The 25,205-nt window shown below is 44.0% G+C and overlaps 2 protein-coding genes across 2 annotated transcripts in view; one reads left to right on the forward strand and one right to left on the reverse strand.

The window, feature by feature from the left end:
* Positions 1-21,977, forward strand: part of RHBDD2 (rhomboid domain containing 2) — a 39,842-nt gene extending 17,865 nt beyond the window's left edge. The window contains exons 4-6 of the mRNA XM_069759823.1: positions 10,031-10,425; positions 16,792-16,942; positions 18,747-21,977. Coding sequence (XP_069615924.1) covers positions 10,031-10,425; positions 16,792-16,942; positions 18,747-19,044 — 844 coding nt within the window. The 3' untranslated portion in view covers positions 19,045-21,977. The remainder of the gene's footprint in view (positions 1-10,030; positions 10,426-16,791; positions 16,943-18,746) is intronic.
* LOC138670175 (serine protease 52-like) overlaps positions 21,901-25,205 on the reverse strand; it is a 53,538-nt gene continuing 50,233 nt past the window's right edge. Inside the window, exon 10 of the mRNA XM_069757271.1 lies at positions 21,901-23,168. Within this exon, the coding sequence (XP_069613372.1) occupies positions 23,004-23,168 (165 nt within the window). The 3' untranslated portion in view covers positions 21,901-23,003. The remainder of the gene's footprint in view (positions 23,169-25,205) is intronic.

The following is a 25,205-nucleotide window of genomic DNA, read 5'->3' on the forward strand; positions in this document are numbered from 1 at the left end:
ATAGTTGAGGTCTACCTATGATGTAAATTACAGACGCCTCTCATCTTTTTAAGTGGTGGAACTTGCACTATTGCTGACTGACTAAATACTTTTTTGCCCCACTGTATATATATATATATAATATATATATATGTATGTATGTATATATATATATATATATATATATTATTTTTTTTTTCTTTATTTAGGATTTTTTTTTTTTTTTACACATCTGACTATATATATATATATATATATATATATATATATATATATATATATATATATATATATATATATATATATATATATATATATATATATATATATATATATATATATATATATATATATTTTTTTTTTTTTTTACTTGATAACATCTCCCCAGGGGGGCACATCATGTTATAAGGTCAGATCGCCGATCTGACACTTTGCAGAGCACTGTGTCAGATCAGTGATCTGACATGCAGGGCTGCAGGCTTACCAGCACCTGCTCTGAGAAGGCACTGGTAAGCCACCTTCCTGCAGGACCCGGATGTAGCCCTGCGGCCGTTTTGGATCCGGGGCCTGCAGGGAGGAGACACTTGGTACAAGGTGAGCACATCGCCTTGTACTGAGGGTCTAAGGGAAGCCTGCAGGGAGCCCCTCCCTGCGTGATGCTTCCCTGTATCGCCGGAATGCTGCGATCATGTTTGATCGCAGTGTGCTGGGGGTTAATGTGCCGGGGGCGGTCCGTGACTGCTCCTGGCACATAGTGCTGGATGTCAGCTGTGATAGTCAGCTGACACCCGGCCGAGCTCCCCCCGAGAGCGCGGCCGATCGCTACGACGTACTATCCCGTCCCTGGGAATTAAGTCCCAGGTCACCTTGACGGGATAGTACGTCATATGGGATTAAGGGGTTAAAGTGAATATAAATTACTGTTTGATATCTTTGGTGATAATGTGAGTAAAAGTTGCAGATCCTATTCAATACCAGTTACAAGTAGTCTTAAAAAAATAAAGGAAATGTACGCTCTTTGTAACAATTACACTTGTTGATTAAACAGAATGGTGAGATATATATGAGTGAGTATTTAACTTTTTCTTACTTAGGTTATTATTGGTGGTGTGGATTCACAATTGCTGCTGGTAGCGTGATGCTTGTGAATTGCTTTCCCCGTGGAGTCTCACTGTTACCCCTAATTGGATAAATGTATAACCTTTTTTTAGTTATGATCTTATAAATCTATATATGATCTGGATCTGTGGATTTTTGCATGCTTAGGGTTTGTATCCTATAAGTTTAAGTATGGAAGGATCCTCCCCTGATAAATTGATTCTATATAATTACACTGATTTACTGTGAGAGATATATATATATGCACGTGTAATCACAATACGTGTCCAATTGATTGTACTCACTGTCTCCCTTGGCGGTGACTTGTGGAGATCACAGGGATAGCGGTTGTGTCACCGCTGTGGTTGTGCGGCGAGCTTGGAGAGAAGTTGCAGCAAATGCCACAAGACCGCAAAATCCTCGCATGCCCTGGCCGGAAGCAGTGCTGAGGTAGCGGCCGGAGGGGATGGGCGGAGCTAAGAGTGACGTCACCAAGCTACAGAGGACAGGTGCGCTGAGAACAGCCAACCAACGTGTTTCAAGGGCTCTAGCCCTCTTCGTCAGGGTTATTGATTTTATCAATTTTACCCTTGATCAACGGACCTTGCTCAAACAAAACCACATTGCCTTGACAACTAGTACCAAGGTCCTTTATGTCGCCAACGAAAACACTAGTGAGTACATAAAAAATCCACAGATCCAGATCATATATACCGTGTTTCCCCGAAAGTAAGACAGTGTCTTACATTCTTTTACCACTCAAAAGTCCCACTATGTCTTACTTTCGGGGTATGTCTTACATTGGGAAAAAAACCGCTGCGTTTTTTTTTCCAACGTACAGTTTACTACCGCACTAGTGTTGAGCGATACCGTCCGATACTTGAAAGTATCGGTATCGGATAGTATCGGCCGATACCCGAAAAATATCGGATATCGCCGATACCGATACCAATACAAGTCAATGGGACACAAGTATCGGAAGGTATCCCTGGATGGTTCCCAGGATCCGAAGGAGAGGAAACTCTCCTTCAGGCCCTGCGATCCATATTTATGTGTAAAATAAAGAATTAAAATAAAATATATCGCTATACTTACCCTCTGACGCGCCCTGGTACTAACCGGGAACCTTCGTTCCTTCGAATCAGCGCTTCCAGGACCTGCGGTGACGTCGCGGCTTGTGATTGGTCGCGCAACCGCCCATGTGACCGCTCGCGCGGCCAATCAGAAGCCGCGACATCACCGCAACATCACCGCAGGTCCTGGAAGCGCTGATTCGAAGGAAGGAAGGTTCCCGGTTAGTACCAGGGCGCGTCAGAGGGTAAGTATAGCGATATTTTTTATTTTAATTCTTTATTTTACACTTAAATATGGATCGCAGGGCCTGAAGGAGAGTTTCCTCTCCTTCAGACCCTGAGAACCATCGAGTTTCGGCCGACCCCCGACACTACTCAGCACTACGGTATTTACTACGTCTTACTTTCGGGGTACGTCTTACATTAGCCGACCCCGCTAAAACCCCCACTACGTCTTACTTTCGGGGGTGTCTTACTATCGGGGAAACACGGTAGATTTATAAGATCATAACTAAAAAAAGGTTATAAATTTATTCAATTAGGGGGAACCGTGAGACTCCACGGGGAAAGCAATTGTGAATCCACACCACCAATAATAACCTAAGTAATTGAAAGTGAAATACTCACTCATATATATCTCACCATTCTGTTTCATCCACAAGTGTAATTGTTACAAAGAGCGTACATTTCCTTTATCTACTATATAATTGTCTAAGGGTCACTTCCATCTTTCTTTCTGTCTGTCACGGATATTCATTGGTCGCGGCCTCTGTCATGGAATCCAAGTCGCTGATTGGTCGTGGCAAAACGCCCACAACCATTGCCACGACCAATCAGCGACGGGCGCAGTCTGGCGGCAACATGGCCGCTCCTTCCTCCCCGCAGTCATTGCCCGCTCCATACTCCCCTCCAGTCAGCGCTCACACAGGGTTAATGGCAGCGCTAATGGACCGCGTTATGCCGCGGTGTAACGCACTCCATTAACGCTGCTATTAACCTATGCCTATGCAGCATCAATAGTAAAAAGATCTAATGTTAAAAATAATAAATAAAAAAAATCATCATCTACTCACCTTCCGGCGCCTTTCCCGCTCCCTGTGACGCACTGGTGACCGGTCCATGCATTGCGATCTCGCGAGATGATGACGTGCGGTCTCGTGAGACCGCTACGTCATCATATCGCGAGACCGCTACGTCATCATATCGCGAGACCGCTACGTCATCATATCGCGAGACCGCTACGTCATCATATCGCGAGACCGCTACGTCATCATATCGCGAGACCGCAATGCACTCTTGAGACCGGAGCGCGCTCTGGATCCAGGGGCCAACGGAAGGTGAGTATATAACTATTTTTTATTTTAATTCTTTTTTTTTTTTAACAGGGATCTGATGCCCACATTACTATATAGTACGTGGGCTGGGCAATATAGTACGTGGGCTGGGCAATATAGTACGTGGACATGCATATTCTTCTAGAATACCCGATGCGTTAGAATCGGGCCACCATCTACTTTTATGTAAGACTCTACTTGTAACTGGTATCGAATAGGATCTGCCACTTACATTATCACCTACGATATCAAACAGTAAGTGCTTTTGAATTTATATTCACTTTAATATCCACATTCATTCCGCATTGCTCAGTTTAATGTAGACAGCGCAGGTGAATACTATCTATACTAGTAACTAACCAAACTATATATTTAACAGGTGTACACAGTACACAGAACCTGTTACAATCACCAGCCGCACTCTACATAAAGGACTTTCTCCTCTATTAGAATTTTTGTGGGAGAGCCAATGTTTTGCTTTTACATAAAGAATACTTTAATATAAATGTGCAGTGACAAGATATTAAATTATTAAATGCGCAGATATATCTAATATCTATAAGGTATCAATTGTATTGAAAATAACGGCTAAATGCTAGGAGGCATGAATTTGCGGTATATAAGAAGTAGCACAACATAAATGCTAGAAGACATACATTGTATTATATAAAACATAAATTAGATCCCTATTTTCAATACAGTTGATACCTCATAGCAATTAGCTATGTATGTGCACTTTATAATTTATTTAATATCTTGTCACTGAACATTTGCATTACAATATATATATATTTTTACGGCATGATTGCTGTATACTGGACTGTCTGGAGTGTCATCTTGCTATGTAGGATAAATGTATTAAGGTTTTTAGTATATCACTTATCTATATCTCTTTGGACATACACCTCCCCCTCCTGAGCTGTTGTTTATATTTTTACTATGTACTTGTCAATGTGTTGCTTTTACATGTAGTTTGTTTCTAATAAAGTGAAGATTTAATACACCATATATGCCCGAGTAGAAGCCAACCCGAGTACAAGCCGAGGCACCTCATTTTACCACGGAAAACCTGACTCAAGTATAAGCCTGGTATACATTGTCCTCTCATCCTTATCTGCATGGCCTCCTCATCCTCATCTGCATGGCCCCCTCATCCCTATCCTGGCCTGCATGGCCCCCCTCATCCCTATCCTGGCCTGCATGGCCCCCCTCATCCCTATCCTGGCCTGCATGGCCCCCCTCATCCCTATCCTGGCCTGCATGGCCACCCTCATCCCTATCCTGGCCTGCATGGCCACCCTCATCCCTATCCTGGCCTGCATGGCCACCCTCATCCCTATCCTGGCCTGCATGGCCACCCTCATCCCTATCCTGGCCTGCATGGCCACCCTCATCCCTATCCTGGCCTGCATGGCCACCCTCATCCCTATCCTGGCCTGCATGGCCACCCTCATCCCTATCCTGGCCTGCATGGCCACCCTCATCCCTATCCTGGCCTGCATGGCCACCCTCATCCCTATCCTGGCCTGCATGGCCACCCTCATCTCTATCCTGGCCTGCATGGCCACCCTCATCCTTATCCTGGCCTGCATGGCCACCCTCATCCCTATCCTGGCCTGCATGGCCACCCTCATCCCTATCCTGGCCTGCATGGCCACCCTCATCCCTATCCTGGCCTGCATGGCCACCCTCATCCCTATCCTGGCCTGCATGGCCACCCTCATCCCTATCCTGGCCTGCATGGCCACCCTCATCTCTATCCTGGCCTGCATGGCCACCCTCATCCCTATCCTGGCCTGCATGGCCACCCTCATCCCTATCCTGGCCTGCATGACCACCCTCATCCCTATCCTGGCCTGCATGGCCACCCTCATCCCTATCCTGGCCTGCATGGCCACCCTCATCCCTATCCTGGCCTGCATGGCCACCCTCATCCCTATCTTGGCCTGCATGGCCACCCTCATCCCTATCCTGGCCTGCATGGCCATCCTCATCCCTATCCTGGCCTGCATGGCCACCCTCATCCCTATCCTGGCCTGCATGGCCACCCTCATCCCTATCCTGGCCTGCATGGCCACCCTCATCCCTATCCTGGCCTGCATGGCCACCCTCATCCCTATCTTGGCCTGCATGGCCACCCTCATCCCTATCCTGGCCTGCATGGCCACCCTCATCCCTATCCTGGCTTGCATGGCCACCCTCATCCCTATCCTTCTGCAGACACCGGCGGCGGCGCCATCTTGATAGAGAGAAAAAAAAATTCTCGTCCAAGATGGCGCTGTTTACTTAATGAATATTCTATATAGCTTGGGGGGGGGGGGGAAACCTTCCGCAGTTCCAGCGGTGGCACCTGTGCTGCAGCATGATCGCATGTGTAATGTGCATATAATTAATTTGTTTGTAATCCTGATATTCATTAAAAAAAAAAAATCAATTTGAAAATGGCACCTGTACATTATCAGCTATTCTGTGCCGACAGACTCACGTTAAAGCACCAGTCCAGCCTGTTTGCTTTTTTTCTTTAAAGGGCCATTCCAGTGCTGAAACTGTAAGCTTCCTGCCCCCATTCTTATACTCTCCTTCTGACGGTTTCAGCTTTTACAGATAGCTCTCCGGAACAAGGCTCTCATAGACTTGTATTGAAAAATGACCTCAGGCGCGTGCCAGTAGGTCACTTTTTGCCGGAGACGGACCAGAGCGAAGCTGGAAAAGAATGATGGGGACAACAGATGAGTATCAGATGGGGCAAGGGACTTCCATTTAAAGCACCACTCCAATGGTACAATAGAAAACCAACCCTGGAGTGGTGCTTTAAAGGCTACCTACTTCAAGTTGTTGGCACTAGAGACCAATATTCTTTCTCTTAGAGGAGAGCTAATTTGCTTTCCGGTTATTGAAGTTGTTCTGACGTTGCTCACTTCTGCATCGGGTCTTGACCAGCATCTAATATGCAGATAACCCTTCTAATGTCCTTTTACATATCATAATAAGCACAATGTCCTTAAACATATCACTAGTCTATAAGGGACCTTAAATAAGGAAAAACATTGCTCCCATTATATACAGAAAGGATGGGTGTGTTATAACTATACAACCTAACACAATGGATACAAAATACCCAAAACGCTCCACTGGAGAAAATATATAAGAATCTTTATTATCAATATTAAAAGTTCAATACATCCAGTAACAAAAACATGATTCGAGAATTAAATGATCAAACAAACAGGGCAGCACACTGCAGCGCCAAAACATGCAAACTTGAAAAAACGAAATTTGAACTGCATTACTGCACTAGAAATATGAAAAATGAGAGCTTTTAGCGCACAAAAATGGCCAATTTTATGTGTACCTCGTAGCCACGTTAAGGCATCTCTCCCATACGAGGTCCCACGCTTGACCCACCTCACTGAGAATAAACGTCTCCATCTGAATGGGCACATGTAAAAACCTCTTCTTGGACTCAAATTCTCTCTCTATGTGGAGGGGTATTGGACCTACTATAATCAAAACACCCGAAGCTAGGAGGCGGGGAGTGCACGATCAGAAGGCTAGAGAATACATTTCAAAAAACCTGATCTGCACATCCAAACATAGACCGAGTGTGAACAGGTGCTGAACCCAGAGTCGCCAACCCGTACATAGTCAAACAAACAGGGCAGCACACTGCAGCGCCAAAACATGCAAACTTGAAAAAACGAAATTTGAACTGCATTACTGCACTAGAAATATGAAAAATGAGAGCTTTTAGCGCACAAAAATGGCCAATTTTATGTGTACCTCGTAGCCACGTTAAGGCATCTCTCCCATACGAGGTCCCACGCTTGACCCACCTCACTGAGAATAAACGTCTCCATCTGAATGGGCACATGTAAAAACCTCTTCTTGGACTCAAATTCTCTCTCTATGTGGAGGGGTATTGGACCTACTATAATCAAAACACCCGAAGCTAGGAGGCGGGGAGTGCACGATCAGAAGGCTAGAGAATACATTTCAAAAAACCTGATCTGCACATCCAAACATAGACCGAGTGTGAACAGGTGCTGAACCCAGAGTCGCCAACCCGTACATAGTCAAACAAACAGGGCAGCACACTGCAGCGCCAAAACATGCAAACTTGAAAAAACGAAATTTGAACTGCATTACTGCACTAGAAATATGAAAAATGAGAGCTTTTAGCGCACAAAAATGGCCAATTTTATGTGTACCTCGTAGCCACGTTAAGGCATCTCTCCCATACGAGGTCCCACGCTTGACCCACCTCACTGAGAATAAACGTCTCCATCTGAATGGGCACATGTAAAAACCTCTTCTTGGACTCAAATTCTCTCTCTATGTGGAGGGGTATTGGACCTACTATAATCAAAACACCCGAAGCTAGGAGGCGGGGAGTGCACGATCAGAAGGCTAGAGAATACATTTCAAAAAACCTGATCTGCACATCCAAACATAGACCGAGTGTGAACAGGTGCTGAACCCAGAGTCGCCAACCCGTACATAGTCAAACAAACAGGGCAGCACACTGCAGCGCCAAAACATGCAAACTTGAAAAAACGAAATTTGAACTGCATTACTGCACTAGAAATATGAAAAATGAGAGCTTTTAGCGCACAAAAATGGCCAATTTTATGTGTACCTCGTAGCCACGTTAAGGCATCTCTCCCATACGAGGTCCCACGCTTGACCCACCTCACTGAGAATAAACGTCTCCATCTGAATGGGCACATGTAAAAACCTCTTCTTGGACTCAAATTCTCTCTCTATGTGGAGGGGTATTGGACCTACTATAATCAAAACACCCGAAGCTAGGAGGCGGGGAGTGCACGATCAGAAGGCTAGAGAATACATTTCAAAAAACCTGATCTGCACATCCAAACATAGACCGAGTGTGAACAGGTGCTGAACCCAGAGTCGCCAACCCGTACATAGTCAAACAAACAGGGCAGCACACTGCAGCGCCAAAACATGCAAACTTGAAAAAACGAAATTTGAACTGCATTACTGCACTAGAAATATGAAAAATGAGAGCTTTTAGCGCACAAAAATGGCCAATTTTATGTGTACCTCGTAGCCACGTTAAGGCATCTCTCCCATACGAGGTCCCACGCTTGACCCACCTCACTGAGAATAAACGTCTCCATCTGAATGGGCACATGTAAAAACCTCTTCTTGGACTCAAATTCTCTCTCTATGTGGAGGGGTATTGGACCTACTATAATCAAAACACCCGAAGCTAGGAGGCGGGGAGTGCACGATCAGAAGGCTAGAGAATACATTTCAAAAAACCTGATCTGCACATCCAAACATAGACCGAGTGTGAACAGGTGCTGAACCCAGAGTCGCCAACCCGTACATAGTCAAACAAACAGGGCAGCACACTGCAGCGCCAAAACATGCAAACTTGAAAAAACGAAATTTGAACTGCATTACTGCACTAGAAATATGAAAAATGAGAGCTTTTAGCGCACAAAAATGGCCAATTTTATGTGTACCTCGTAGCCACGTTAAGGCATCTCTCCCATACGAGGTCCCACGCTTGACCCACCTCACTGAGAATAAACGTCTCCATCTGAATGGGCACATGTAAAAACCTCTTCTTGGACTCAAATTCTCTCTCTATGTGGAGGGGTATTGGACCTACTATAATCAAAACACCCGAAGCTAGGAGGCGGGGAGTGCACGATCAGAAGGCTAGAGAATACATTTCAAAAAACCTGATCTGCACATCCAAACATAGACCGAGTGTGAACAGGTGCTGAACCCAGAGTCGCCAACCCGTACATAGTCAAACAAACAGGGCAGCACACTGCAGCGCCAAAACATGCAAACTTGAAAAAACGAAATTTGAACTGCATTACTGCACTAGAAACGCTCCACTGGAGAAAATATATAAGAATCTTTATTATCAATATTAAAAGTTCAATACATCCAGTAACAAAAACATGATTCGAGAATTAAATGAGACATGTATATGAGTGTTTCACACTCCCATTGAAAATAAAGTGCATTTCGCGGATGTGCTTTATCAAGGGGAGGGTGAAACGCGCGTCAGGGCGTTCGTGGTATCGTGGAAGGGCATTTCATACAACACTATGGGTAAGCTATAAATTACATATTCCCTTTGATCGTTTGTTTCTATGGCTACTTTACTTTGACCAGCATGGTCTGCACTATATGCACTTTATTATTGTTCAGACATTACGGGTTTCCTTTTTTTGGACCAATTTATTGCTTTATTACCTACAGTAGCTATCTCATGGTCTGTTACTAATCCACCTTACCACCCATTGTACTTGAGTACTATCCTTCTTTTGATTGTCTCATCATACATGTCTCATTTTTTTCTTGATTCATGTTTTTGTTACTGGATGTAATGAACTTTTAATACTGATAATAAAGATTATATCTTATATATTTTCTCCAGTGGTGTGTTTTGGGTATCTTTTATCCATTGTGTTAACTTTTCAATATCAGTAGATTTTCTGCGTGAGTGTTGTTGATGGGGTTTCCACTTTCTGTTAACAAGATCTATTTTTCGGTCCACAGGTTGATCACTTATATTTACTTCCATGAAGATCTCCCAACGTTAATCTGCAGTTGCTTAATCGTTTGGTATTTTGGTGGCGGTTTTGAAGAGAATGTTGGCACAGTAAAGTTCTGCTTCCTCACGCCTCTGTTTGCTATATGCAATGGACTTTTCTACCTGGTCGTTATTGCTGTAGGCAGCAGCCTTCAGGTGGGTGGAAAGGTCCAGGGATTTACATCAGTTGCTTTTTCAATGATCAGCGTCTTTATTATACGCACCAGCCTGAGACGACTCATGTTCTTTGGGTTCATGGTACCCACAAAAGTGATGCCACTGTTGTTTCTGATCCCTGCTTTCTTTATACCACATGCCACCATCCTCAGTAATGTATGTGGCATACTGGTGGGAGTTATTTGTATCCTTTTACAAGTAGTAGATGTTGTATTTGTCGTTACTTACATTCCAGAAAAACTATCGGCTCTACCCAAATCTGAAAATTTGCCAACTCTCCTGAAAGATTAGGGTGGCTCCCGCAAAAAAGGAGACCTTCCAGGCTCTGAAGAATTGGCAAATTTCTAAGGTTTTACAAAACCTTCTAGAAAATAGTTCTTCTGCGTCAATGTCCCACATATAGGACATTGTACAGGGCACTGTAGAAGAGATATGGTTAGGAGGAAAATTTTCCAGTGACATGTCACTCACTGAGAGACGTCTTGTATAGCCAGTTCTAAGGTTATGTACATGCTGTGTCTTTTTCTTGAGCTTTAAACTAACCTGAAACTTCAAATTTTTATTTTCCTTTTTTGAGGGGGATTTAAGGGGTATGTGCACATGACGTCTTGTATCCAGTTGCGAAATAGTTTTCCTCGGTAAAGATGATTCTGTAAATAGTTGGCTGTTTATGTTTTTTTCCCTGAAGCAGCTGTGCTGTTACTTTTTTGTGGTGGCTTTTTTTTTATTATTATTAAACTATAACTAGCGGGTGTCTTCTTAGTAGAAAAAGTCCTGAGAGTAGCGCTAGTCACAACCCACGGCAGGCCATGAATCAGCGCAGTCAGTCGTTTTGGGGGTCAATACCAAAAGATCATGTAGTAAACCAAGGGAAAATACGAAGTCGTAAGGTCACATGCCAGGGTCAGAATACCAGAGCGATCGCAGATAAGCAAAGGGGCAATAACAAATGGGTAGTCTGAACACAGTCCAAAGGTCAGCAGCAGAAGAAGATCAGAACTTACAGTACAGGGTACAGGCGAACACACCAGAGAGCACAAGCTTAGGCTGGTTTCAGACTTGCGTTCCTCGGTGAAGCTCTGCCCAGGCTCCGCCTACTGCCGGCTGCGTCCAGCGTTTCCCTGCGTACCTATCTTTAACATTGGGTACGCAGGGACATGCGTTGTATGCGGATGTGTCCGCATGCGGCGATTTGAGGTGTGCGGCGCCCACATGGAAATGCCAGCAGCAGAGAGCAAACGCAGCCTAAGCACACTGTTCAAGGGGGCAAAGCGCTGGAGCGCTGCCCATAACGTCCACTTCACAGGACCACTCAAGCATTTCTCAGCATAAGGTGGCATATTGAATAAGACCGGAGATCAGTCAAATAGTCACTCATATACGTTTCTCTCTTCTCTACGAATATTATGTGTGACCACATAAATTTCTTTTTCTCTGTCCCCCAGGATGGCACCACGGAGAGAGGGGATCCGCCCACTAAGGACAGGAAACCTACAGATAAAAAGGCGGTACCTCTCTCCCGCATCAGTTCGGTTTTCTGTCCTTGATGGGAGACCTACAGAAGACATACCTCGTCGTGGGAATTCCGGGCCCAATCAGTCCGACTCAGACAGCGGGGGTCCCCCTGTCTCGGCTGGTGTGGTGACCCGCTGGGGTCAGCGAGCCTCTAGGGTGTTCGAGGAGAGGCGGCAAGGAGATCGCGGCTGCCTCTCTAGGTAAGAAAAGTAATGCAGCAGCAGCATCCCGGGGGGTCCCTCTGAGGAGGAGGAGGCAATGCTAGTATGGCCTCCCAGCATTAGTCTGCATGGCTGGGTGCCCGGGGGTTCTGGGAACCAGCAATAACGCACGGCATAGCGTGGCACCATCTTGGGTCCCGCCGGGTTTCTATTCTCGGCTGCACTGTGTATGCATGGGAATTCTGGCGCAATGCATGTCTGGGAAAACCAGACACCGCGCATGCGCTGGCGTTTTAAACAGCGTGAAGGCCGGGAACAGGGGGCCACTTTATAGAGGAAGCAGCCCCAGGTTGAACGCTTCCTATGGAGGTCGACCAGCGTTCCCCTGCCACCATGAGCGACCTGGAGGGATCACCCCTTTCCAGATCTACACCACAGCCACCGTCGCAACAGCAGCAGCAGCAAAAACGGAGGCTTCAAAAAGGACACCAGGAAATAACCGGAAAAGGATGCTCCGGATCAGGATCAATGCACAACAAAGAATCCAGCGCAGCATCCGGTACAAAGGATAAACCAACGCCAGAGCCCCAGCTGGTACTTATGGGTCCTTCAGGTGGTGAGTGATCTTTGTGAATGTTAGGAATTAATGGGGGCCTATATTTGTCTCTTTTCCCTATGGGAAGAAAAATTCTTGTAAATCCAAGCATAAAGTATGTGCCCTCTGTAGGGAGGATCTCCCCCACACCTGGGAGAAGAGACTATATGGCTCATGCATCCAGCAGACAGTATGCGAAGGGCTTCCTGGGTTCGCCACAGACCTCAGAACCCTGATAAAAAAAACAGGTGGAAGACACCTTTAAATCTCTACAGGACATTGCGAGAGACAGTTAAGAGATTATGCAGTCTCTAGAGAACCTGGGCTGGCTGGCTGAACTTGGCACAGTCCAAGTTAATACCATGCCAAGTCCAGGAATATCTGGGCGTCACATTGGACTCTGTCAGGCAGGATTGCCGCCTTCCTTACAAAAAAGTGCAAAAAATGGTCAGCATAGTCTCCACAATGAGGGATCTCCCCTCCGTATCCCTGCATCAAGCAATGTCTCTCCTGGGGTCCATCACGGCTTGCATTCCTGCAGTTCAATGGGCTCAACTCCATTCAAGGGATCTTCAATGGCAAATTTTGTCAGAAGAAGTTTCTCTAGGAACAAATTTAGAAAGTCGTTTCAGTTTGTCACCGAACACAATACTCTCTAGATTGGTGGACGTCATGGGACAATCTGTCACATGGAGTTCCCTGGGTAACCCCGGTCTCAAAAATAGTGACCACAGAAGCAAGTCCCAGTGGGTGGGGGGCCCACATGGACAATCTCATAGCTCAGGGGGTCTGGTCAAACAGCTTAAAGAGCGTATCTTCCAACATGAAGGAACTTCTCGCAGTCAAGTTCGCCCTCTTAGAATTCATAAATCCCCTTCACTCCCAGCACATCAGGGTCATGTCCGACAACAGAGTGGTGGTAGCATATCTGAATCACCAGGGGTGTATCCTTTCCCGTCCCCTAATGGAGGTGGCAAAATCAATCTTCCAGATAGCAGAAAAAAACCTTCAGTCCTTGACAGGCCTCCACATAAAAGGGGTGGACAATCACAGAGCGAACTTCCTGAGTCGGTCCCGCCTGAAACAACGGGAATGGGAACTAAATCAGGCTGTATTCAACCAGATATCGGAGAGGTGGGGAGTACCTTTATATAGACCTCTTTGCAAACTATCTGAACAAAAAGGTACACATTTTGCTCCATAATACCTCTGGGGAACCCAGTAGCATTGGACGCATACCTAATTCCCTGGGACCACCAACTAGCTTATGCTTTTCCTCCACTAGTTCTAATTCCAGCAGTCCTGAGAAAAATTCGGGAAGACAGAGCTCGTGTAATCCTGATAGCTCCATTTTGGCCAAAAAGGCCATGGTTCGCCTGGATGAGGAGGATGTCTGTCTCCATCCCCTGGGTACTTCTGGATATTCCGGATCTCCTCCTCCAGGGACCAGTACAACACCCTAAGGTTGCAAGTTTACACTTGACAGCCTAGAATTTGAAAGGAGACTATTAGAACACAGAGGGTTTTCGCCAGGGCTAGTATCTACCCTACTACAAAGTAGAAAACCTGTAACAACTAAACAATATGGGAAAATCTGGAAAATATTTCTATCATCCTCAGGCGCCACAATAGGTGAAGAAATTCCACTGAATACCATTCTAGTGTTCCTACGAAAGGGGTTAGAAAGGGGTCTGGCCACGGGCACCCTAAAAGTACATATAGCAGCTTTGGGGGCGCTGTTTAACTACGACCTGGTGGGGAACCATTGGGTTTCCAAGTTTCAGAGCAGCGGGGAGGTCAAGACCTCTGGCCTCGCGCAGCACCCCTCAATGGGATCTAAATCTAGTCCTTACGGCCCTGACTAAACCTCCCTTTGAACCCTTAGCAGAAGCCACATTAAAAACCGTATCTCTTTAAAACTTCACTATTGGTCGCCCTCACCTCAGCACGCAGGGTTAGTGACATACAAGCTTTATCTCTCAACCCCTCTTTCACTCAGATCCTGGACGGCAGGATAGTTCTCAAAACTGATCCAGCCTACCTCCCAAAAGTAGCTTCCCGATTCTATAGAGCTCAGGAGATATCCCTTCCCTCCTTTTGCCCTAACCCCAAAAACATGCAAGAAGAATCGCACACATTGGATGTTAGGAGATGCTTGATACACTATATGGAAGCCACTAGGGCGTGTAGGGAGGATGGATCTCTTTTTATCTGTTTCCAGGGTCCCCGGAAAGGGAAGAAAGCCTCAAAAAGCACAATAGCAAGATGGATCAGAGAGGCCATCAGCTTATCGTACTCATCAAGTGGGGTACCAATCTCAGGAGAAATCAGAGCACACTCAACGAGAGCCGTAGCGACCTCCTGGGCGGAGAGGACCGATGCTTCAATTGATCAGATATGTAGAGCTGCTACCTGGTCTTCACCCTCTACATTCTATAAGCACTATAGATTGGACCTTATCTCTTCCTCAGATCTCGCCTTCGGGAAAAGGGTTCTGGAAGCTGTGGTCCCTCCCTAAATGTACAGTCTCTGCAATTCTCTACGTGGTGCCGTCATGGGGGACAGAGAAAATTGTAGTTACTTACCGATAACGGTATATCTCTGAGCCCATGACGGCACCCGTACATTCCCTCCCTTCACTTAAGAGTGCGCACATTGATAGAATGTACCTATGCTAAACACCTAAGTAAATAGTATCTCGGTTAAAGTCTTCAAGTAATGTTGCTTTAGATTCTGTTTTTAAGCTCCCATCATGCTCTGTAAACAACTGATGCGGGAGAGAGGTACCGCCTTTTTATCTGTAGGTTTCCTGTCCTTGGTGGGCGGATTCCCTCTCTCCGTGGTGCCCTCATGGGCTCAGAGAAATACCATTATCGGTAAGTAACTACAATTTTTTGCATCACCTTACGGATAGAGTGTGCGGTGAATTCTCTTCATTTGGATTCAGGGTCTCAAGGGCCCATTCCACCAGCACGTCACATTTGGACAGAGTGAAGGCCAATTTATTGTATCTAAATGATCTGAGCCAGACAGCTCACCTAAATAGCAGGGCAATTACCAAGAGCCTGGAGCACCTGTGAAAATCTGTGTATTTTCCAGTCAGATAGGTGAACCAAGCTGTCAATCAAAGCACGAACAGCTCAGCACGTCCCAGCACAGGATAGGACGACAGAGCTGTCCATCAGAGTCCCAGCCACTCTGAGCAGAGGAATTGTGACACCGAGAGTGAACATGCTTCTTCTCTTACCAATTTGGTGTCCGATCCCAGAAGCTGTGCAGTGAAGTCACCATAGTGCACAGCAATGTTATTTGTTTTCAAATGGAAAAGCCAACCTGTATGATCCAAGAGAAGTTTTGGCATGTTAAGTGAAATACTATCCAATAATGAATTTCAGTTTTTTCCACAAAGGACAGATGGAAAGTGGTAGAGAATATTGTGAAACTTTGCATGCAACCAACTACTTTTAAGGCATAGGGTGAAATGTGAAGCAAAACTTGCGTTACATATGAAATGTTTTGTGGCAGACATTGATCCAATATTTTACCACATCTGAACCCAGTCTTACACTAGATACAAATTATTCCCAAAAATGTGTTGAGGTCATTAGATTTCACATGCAAACTGAATAAATTGAGTAGATCTTAGACCTGATGAGGCGGGTGTACACTAAAGCTCCACGTCAGAATGGCTGTGTAGTCCTAACATTAAAGGGCTTTTCTGAAATAAAATAAAAGCCTGCAGATACTCTGTGACTGCAGACTGCTATACCGTGACAGAGTAAAGCACACACTGTCACAGTTCCCCTGTGTTTGAAGCACAATTTCGTGGTCACCTGATGTATGTCGTTTTCATACTTGCAGCCATGTGCCGGTTAGATTGTAATCTTCTTTTCTCAATAGAACAACAACTTCATAACTGTTAAAGTGAACCACATAAAATAACACAAAATATCTCTCGGCTCAATGTTGTTCCTGCAATTTCCTTGCTGTCTCTCCTAGCAGTGTTTTCATGTGAGTGACCGCTGCAGTCAATCAGCAGCTGCTGAGCAGGTACAGTCTTCACTATTCCTTCCGAGCAGGCCTCCAGGAGACAGAACAATGCCATTGGGGGAGGTGAATATGTGATTTATTATTTTTTGTGAGGCCCTTAGCAGTTTAGAAAGGGTTGTCCTGTAGTGAACAGCCTCAAAATAAAACCAGTGACGTTACACGGGGACATGAATGTATGTACTGCTTTGCTTGATTTACATCTGCTATATATTCTTTAACTTAAAAACAGATGGTTTGGGTGGCTGCTTTTTCCTGGACCCCTCAGAATCATTATTGTCACGAATGGATCAGATGATGCCATTCAGGTTATTGAAGAGAGTCCAAATTTGGAGGTACATCCCTGCGACTTTAACAGAAAGGAATGCCTCTCAATCCAGAAAGTAAGTTGTTTTGTGTTCATGACAATTTGTTTAGCGGGCAAAATGGCTGTCTATGTTGTATGTAGGTGACGTATTGTCAAGGTAGAGTTGCTGTTCTGTCATACACAGTGGAGAAGAAGTCTTATCCTGACTATAAACTGTCAAAGCAATTTTTTTCTTGATGTTTGGTTTATGGCTACCATGTGGCCATGATGGTCCTTTTCTTTGAAAAGTAGTTATACGTTTCACTGGAAATAATGTCTTTCATTTAAATTAAAAGTTTACCTGACTTCAGATATGGTTCACCCAATACAGACAACATTTCTAATTATGCTAGAATCTTATCATAATCCTCTTGCTTCTGCCTAACGGTTTGCAGTGATCAGTGCCATAGAGCTGCTGTCTCCTATGTGATGTATACAGCAGAGCCTCAGTGTGTCCTATGTGATGTATACAGCATTCTGTGTTTCCTATGTGATGTATACAGCAGAGCCTCAGTGTGTCCTATGTGATGTATACAGCCGAGCCTCAGTGTGTCCTATGTGATGTATGCAGCAGTCTGTGTCTCCTGTATGATGTTTACAGCAGTCTCAATGTATCCTATGTGATGTATACAGCAGGGTCTCAGTGTATTTGCAATGTACTGTGCTCAGCATAAATGACAGATTTGTCAGAAATCCTTTATGGGTTTTGTTTTCAAAATCTGCATTTTCTAAGGTATACCATACTAAAAAAATACTCCCACAAATGTGGTCCATTGATTGCCAACAAGACTTGATTTTCACGCCACAAAAAAGTAGTTTTACTGCAAAAATGAGTATACTCCAATGAAAGTCTTAGGAGCAAAACTAAAGTTTAGACTACAAAATTCTAATTAACAAGAATTCAATCACAGGTAAGCCTAATTAATCTTAGAACCAATGTCCAGCAGACAGATGACTATAGGATGGTGTTCTTTAACCAAGAAAACCCCTTCATTTTCATGGATGGAGCTGAGTTGGTGGAGTAGAGGTGTCGGAGTGCTTTTAGGAGGGATCTGATTATGTAATTTACTGGAAATTTGAGACCGTCCTCCTGTCCACACGAGAGCATGGACTGGACTGGTTGTCAAACTGGAGATCACATACCCAACTGCTCTTTATAAAGGGGAGACAATATATAGGGGTAACTGAACAGAGTTTCCCCACTATCCCATAGAATGTAAGTCCGCAAGGACAGGGTCCTCTCCCCTCTGTACCAGTCTGTCACTGTAAATTTGTTTACTGTATACGATATCTATAACTCTGTATGTAACCCCTTTCTCATGTACAACACCATGGAATTAATGGTGCTATATAAATTATTAATAATAATAATAACGGAGCTGAAACAAATGGTACTGCTAGAATATGAGAGTTGACACTAATTGTAAAAATATTGGAGTCCTACTTTAACGCCTTTATTAAATGTCCTAGTTTTTTTTTGGCTACTAACAACCTGCACACATTATTATTATTATTATTATTATTATTATTATTATTATTATTATTATTGTTATTTGTATATGTTGTCATTTATTGTACAACCCAAATGGAGTATGGCAGTTCATGTATCTCTAGTACGTGTGCGTATGAGCTGGTCTTGTTCCTTACCAAGGAGTGAGCTGGTCACACATACAATATGGCATATTTATAGGATTGGTACTAGACCCGGCGGCCAGACCCCTCGCCCCTTCCAAGATCAACGTTTTATGATGTACATCAATGATCTCTCATTTTCTAGTAACTGCTTACATTTTTATATATGACCTCTAATTAGTTTTGTTTATTTCTCCTCTCTCCTAAAGGATCAACCCACCTCCTGGATCTTACCCAACCCAGCAGTATTATACACCACCTCAAGGCCTTCCTGATATCTACTCTCCATATCATCACATGAAGCCAGCTGCGACATGGCCGCCTGCTGGTGCCTCGTTGTACTCAACAGGAGCGGCTTCTGGACAACCGTACAGCCATGGCTACCATGAAGGGGACACACGTAGCAACGATGATAATGATTCTTTGTCACATTTGAACGCCCATTCCCACAAAGACTTGGGGATCTCTTCTGATCAACCAGAACTACAGCAAGTCCAGACACAGTAACAGAGGGCAAGTTTAATAACTGTAAGACATCTGGGACGATTTCAAGGCCGCAGTGATCTTTCTTGCCATATGTCATCATGAGGGGCAGAATCTTAAGTGTCTTCCCTATTCTACTGAAGCTTAATAGGAATTGAAGTGTCATTATGTATAAATATTAACCTATTCTTTTATACCAGGGAGCACCACTTATGCCTTTTTGATATTCTCATCGCTAACAATCAATATAGATTTCAGCTGATTTTTCTATTGATTATCTAAATTTTGCCCGTTGGTAAAGTCATATTATTATTTAATTTTTGCACTGACTACACCTTTTATATTGTGGATTTGCCTTTTGTTCTGTCTTTTTTCTTAGTGGATATCTTTCATCAGACTCATCCTTTTATTCTAATGATTATTATGCTGTAATAAATTTGCCTGTTCTTTTTTGGTCAATCAGAAACACCAAAGAGGGCTCATAAGGCGGCATATTTCGACTGCTTCTGTCCAGTAATAGGAGCCTTGTATATGAGCTCAGTCCACAATGAAAAGGGTTTGTATTTCGTATTTTATTCAGCCATTTGTAGGTTTAATGAATTTTCACGATGGGTATATTGACCCACATTGGAGACTTTTTGTGACCTTTACTGGTATATTTTGGATGCCATGTATTGCACCACATTCGTAGTATCTTCCAAAGTTTAGACTGTAGTTCAATATAAGCAGGGCTGTGGAGTCAGTGTCCATTTTTGGTGGAGTTGGTATAAAATGGTCCAACTCCTAAAATATATAATACATTGGGTACAGTAGTACAATGCAGGATGGGCTGTAAATGTTTTCATAATTTGGGAAAGTTATGAAATGTTCTCTAAATGTCTGTTCTGTTCCTGAGGTAGGGATCTCGGCTTTTAGTTGAAATGAATCTGTGCTGCACTTTATGCACATGCTCAGTAGTGAGGCAGTGTTGGAGATCAGGAAAATTGAGAAGTTAGGAGGTTTTTCTTAACGCCCCCACAGCCTTGGATAACTGATGGTGTAAGCTGCATTTTTGATTAAATAAAAACATTGTGATGTAATAATACATTCATTTTCCCCATGGAAACTAATGCTGGTCACTTTCGGTACTTGTGTAATACAGATCCCAAACACGCATGTAAGGGTTGCTGGATTCCAGGAGCCTTCTGACCAATGTGCCTTGAAAATGTTTTTTTTTTTTTTTTTTACTACTATGTTCTTAAATTGTCTCCTGTTATTTAAGTGATTACAATCGGCTTTGTAGAGTAATACTATGTGTAAATTAGTAATGAATATTGGTTTGTGTAACCAGTGTGAGGAGATGATAGTTTGGGGAATATTTACTGAGACCCACACTCCAGAATGGGGCAAGTACGTATGAAAGTAATGAAGCATGGCACATGTCTGATAAATTGTTTTTGTTTTTTTGCCCCTTTTCTAATAAGTACGTAGAAGAATGGTGAACTGTGACACCAAATATGACTTTATTCCTGTGCACTTTTTAAAACACAATGTACCGTAATTCTTTTACTCCGTATACCACGGATGACGATAGCATTGCAATGCTCGGACTGACCGGCGGCGCTTGCATGACAGCTGCAATATATATATATGAATATATACTGTCACGACTGGGCCAGGAGAGCCGGCAGCCAGTCCAAGCATTGAGATGTGATCGTTGTCCGTGTTATACGGCCGTCTGACTGCGCCCTAAGACACAAATAATTGTGGACATCTTCTAGTCTGGACGCATCTTTATCTGATTGAGAGGAGCCTCATATTGCATCTTTCATGATCTTTGGATCTATGCCATGGCACAGTTCTTTCTTTGACATCGATCTATTTGATCAGGACAGCAGAGGCAGTGGGACCTGCAGAGTCTTGCACCATGTTGCATGTCTTGCACACTACTGAACTTTGGAGATAAAGACGCATCCAGGATATCGGTCACATGCCTTGAGAAAGCTGGAAAGGGAATATTAAGACTTTATACCTGGTACTAAACTACTCATGATTTATGGGGTTATCTACTACTATGATAATACCTTCAACGCTGTATTGCCGAGCGTAAAATTGGGGGGGTGGGGACACGAAGCAGATACTTGGCCCCCTACACTTGTGCCGTTCTAATCATGTTCTCATCGGGTCAGCTTTCACTTGCTTGCCATTGACTGCAGCGTTCAAGTGGCAAACCAGTCAATGGCTGCGGCGTTCACATTTCCCTCTGACAAATGTCAGACCCCTGAAGGAGGGGTGAGCTCTGTGGCCGCCATATATAATTGGTGTAGGATACCTGCAGCAAAGTTGTGTACGCAAAAAAAATATGCAAAAGAGCTGTGTGTATATATGTACGTAGCAGCATTGTGTGTATGCAGCAGAGCTGTGTATGTTTACTGTGTATGAAGCAGAGTTCTGTATTTACGGTGTAGTTTGTGTGTATTTACTGTGCATGTAGCAGAGCTGTGTGTGTATGCAACAGTGGTGTGTGTCTGCTGTGATTGCAGCAGTGTTGTGTGCATTTCACAGTTCTGTAGATAATGTGAATGCAGCACAGAACACTGATAGGAGAGCTGACTGCTTACCTATTACCTCCCCATAAAACTCCTCCGAACACTTTACTGACCCCTTGGCTTATTTACAACATCAGAAGTTTTAATTAGTAGAAAATAAACTCTTCCTATTTTATGATATCTAAATATGTGCATCTTGTAGTAAGCTGCCTCCTATAGATATGAAAATACAGTAAGTGCGCTACACATTGCAAGTAGTGTCACTGGAATCACAAAGTCTCTCTATATGTATTATGTATTCCTGTACATTTTGCTTTCCATGTTATATGAGAATAATAAAGCCACAGCTGGATAAGGGAAAGCTTTTATTTTGATATGCTGGCAACTATATACCATGTTTTTATTAAAAATAAAATCCATTCTCTATTTTATGATTGTCCTCCTTTTATCACGTTTCTCTGTGTTCACAAAAAGCTGTCTACATGCAAAGGTCATGATTGTGTAATATAATTAGTCATGTCCCATAGCGTATTCAATGAAGTATTGTATAATAAAGCTGGACAGAAGATGTTCGATGCTGTTAGTCACAATCCATAAGCTGCAAATGCACCCCCAGCATGGACCTCAGGATCAGGGATCTGATGACAAGGACTATTGTAAGCTGGAATTAGCACAGTCCTGTTGATATCAAGCAATCATTATTCAGATACGAACATTAAAGGGAACCTGTTACTTGATTCATGCCGCCGTACCATGGGTAGCATGAATTGGAGACAAGTTCCTATATTACAAACGCATATTAGTACAGACAAATACCTCCTATGAAAGTGCCACCCTGAGCTAGGTTAGTAGTCCACAAGGTGTGCCCCCATCATCACACACAATGACTGGCCTCTCCCCATGTGTGTGGGGTTAGACATGCCAGTCTAGCTTTGGGCTTGGCGATTTGCCTCTTGGACTACTCACTTGGTCTAATTAAAAAAAAAAGTGACAGGCAATAAATCATTGCAAAAATGCAAGATTTGTATATGGAAAATCCAAAGTAGCAATGTGGATGAGAGTTTAAAGCAAACAAAGATTGGAGTAGGGGAAGGAGTTTATCATTTTTAACATGAGCATAATTAATGAAAAAAAATCCCAGGTAACCAGTCATCAAGATTTCCTCCCTTTTGGCACCACTAGCACTTTATCTGCCCTCTTGAAAGCATTCCTACATTATTGCCTTATCAATTTTGTTAGCTCACCTACACTATTCATAGGGATGGGAACTAGTTGTACCCTCTTGCCAAAATTATTGGCAAAAAATAACTGCTTTCTCTGTTACAACCATCAAAGGATTGCTCTTACGGGGGGTAGATAATGCGCTGGTAGTGGATTAAGGAGGGTGTTTTATTTTATCTAAAAGATGAGACAATATTGCTACTGAACCATGACTTGTTGCTGAACATACACTGATCAGATTAGTAAGTAAGAGTTGATCCAGCTAATGGTTTGTCCAATACTAGTGAAGGTCTGACACAGGCTGTCTAGGAGGCTGCTGTCGGATGGACTTGAAATGCCTTGAAGGTAAGCGGTCCCATCTGCTGCATTCATGCACACAAGTGCATTCCCTGTGTCTGTCTGCAAAAGAAACAAGAACTTCATACATTAGTGTTATAGAGAGTTTGATGGTATTGATACTTGTCATCACCATGATGTTAAAATATAACTGAGACACAGCAATCCATTAGGGCACTTAGGTTTACTCATCTGATTTGAGGGCTCTATCAAGAGCCTCCATCCTAAACCCTGTGAAAAATGCACCAAAAATAACAGTGCAGCATGCAGCGCTACTTTTTTGGTAAAATTATATATAACATCCAGTCACCTGAGATCAGTGTTTAAATAGGTGTGGATAGCACGGTGGCTCAGTGGTTAGTACTGTTGCTTTGCAACACACGGTTTCCTGCCACAGTCCGAAGACATATCAGGAAATTTACAGTATTTTTTGGACTATAAGATGCACTTTTTTCTTCCCAAAATGGGGGGTGCGTCTTATAGTCCGGATATATGGGCTCTGGCTGAGGTGGGGGAGTGGTTTTGGCGGAGCATTGGGTCACAGGAGGCTGGAGCCGGCGGCTCTGTCTAACTCGTATGTCCGCCGCTAAAGAGAAATGAATATGCACTGCATTCCATGCTCATGGACGTTGAGGGCAATCTATATTCATTTTTCTGGTATAAATGGCCCCATCCTGTTCCTGGTATGATTGGCCCCATCCTTTTTCGTTTATAATTGGCCCCATCAGGAAAGATTTACAAAAAAAGATTACACTCACCTACACGGCGCTCCCTCACAGCGTCTTGCTCCGGTGCCAGCAGCTGCTTAATGCTTGTAAGCAGCACATGGCAGGGACGTCATGCACTGCTCATAAGCAGAGTAGAGCTGCCAGAATACTCACTGGGACTGTTCATCACAGAGAGCGGTGAGTATCCATTCCTCTTCAGTAGCGCGCAGTGTCAGCCAGAGCCTTCCTTGCTGTGGCCGGCAGTCACGTGTGCTGATACTTAAGAGAAATGAATATTCAGAATTCCCAACACTACAACCCTAACCCCAAAACAAACGTAACGCCAACACAACCGTAACCCTAATCCGTAACCCCAACACAACCCTAACCCTAGCTTTTTTTTATTTTATTATTTTTGTCTAAGGGGGTGACAAAGCAGGGTTTGATTTACCATTTTTTTTTATTTTGATCACTGTGATAGACCCTATCACAGTGATCAAAATGAACGAATAGGAAAAATCTATTGTTGCCGGGTACTGGCTGGCAGATCTTAGCAAGCGCACTGCTCATGCGCCCACAATTTCCTTCCAGGAAGATGACGTGGAGGGCCATTGGATGGAAGAGTGGCCGGGGATGGCGTAGATTCCAGGGGTGATTTGAGGACCCCATTTCTCTCTCCTCTGGCATGCTAGATCATATCAGAGGAAAGAGAAATTAATGGAAAATCTGACTTTTTTTTGTGATCGCTGTTATTTGGTGAATAACGGCAATCATGTGACTGAGGATGGAAAAACCAATCCGAATCATGTTTCTGGGGTCTCAGCTAACCCCGGTAGCTGAGATCCCGTAGATTTTCCAACCCTGGTGGGCGCTATACATTTATTTCTCAGCCCCGTTGAAAAGTGGCGCTGAGGAATAAGGCCCCTTAACTGCCGCAGTTAAATGGCGTATCGGTGGTTGCTAAGGGGGCTAAAGCATGACATACCAACAATAGGTTACAAAATAGGTGCAGAAATGCTGAAGAGGATCTGCAACATCAAAACCTCACCAAAAGCTGACTGTGGGAACACAGCCTAAGGGTGCAGACAGACTGCAAGCATCGCATCCTACAGCAGTGCGCGGACTGGCTGATGGCTCTCCTGACCTGAGCGTGACAATGTGCTGTATTTCTATACAGCTGTCACTCTCGGGCCCGGAGAGCCATCAGCCAGTCCGAGGATTGTGATGCGATCCTCGCACAAGAAATACAGCCAACTGTCTGCTCCTATAGACTACATTTTCTCCTTCAGCAGGTGCCCGAATGCTCATTACCTGGACGTGGCCCAATCAGCTGATCACACCCATTTTAAAATGGCTGGTTCCTAATGAGACAACTTTAATGGTACTATATAAC

Source organism: Ranitomeya imitator, chromosome 3 (genome assembly GCF_032444005.1).
Source record: "Ranitomeya imitator isolate aRanImi1 chromosome 3, aRanImi1.pri, whole genome shotgun sequence".
NCBI classification, from domain to species: domain Eukaryota; kingdom Metazoa; phylum Chordata; class Amphibia; order Anura; family Dendrobatidae; genus Ranitomeya; species Ranitomeya imitator.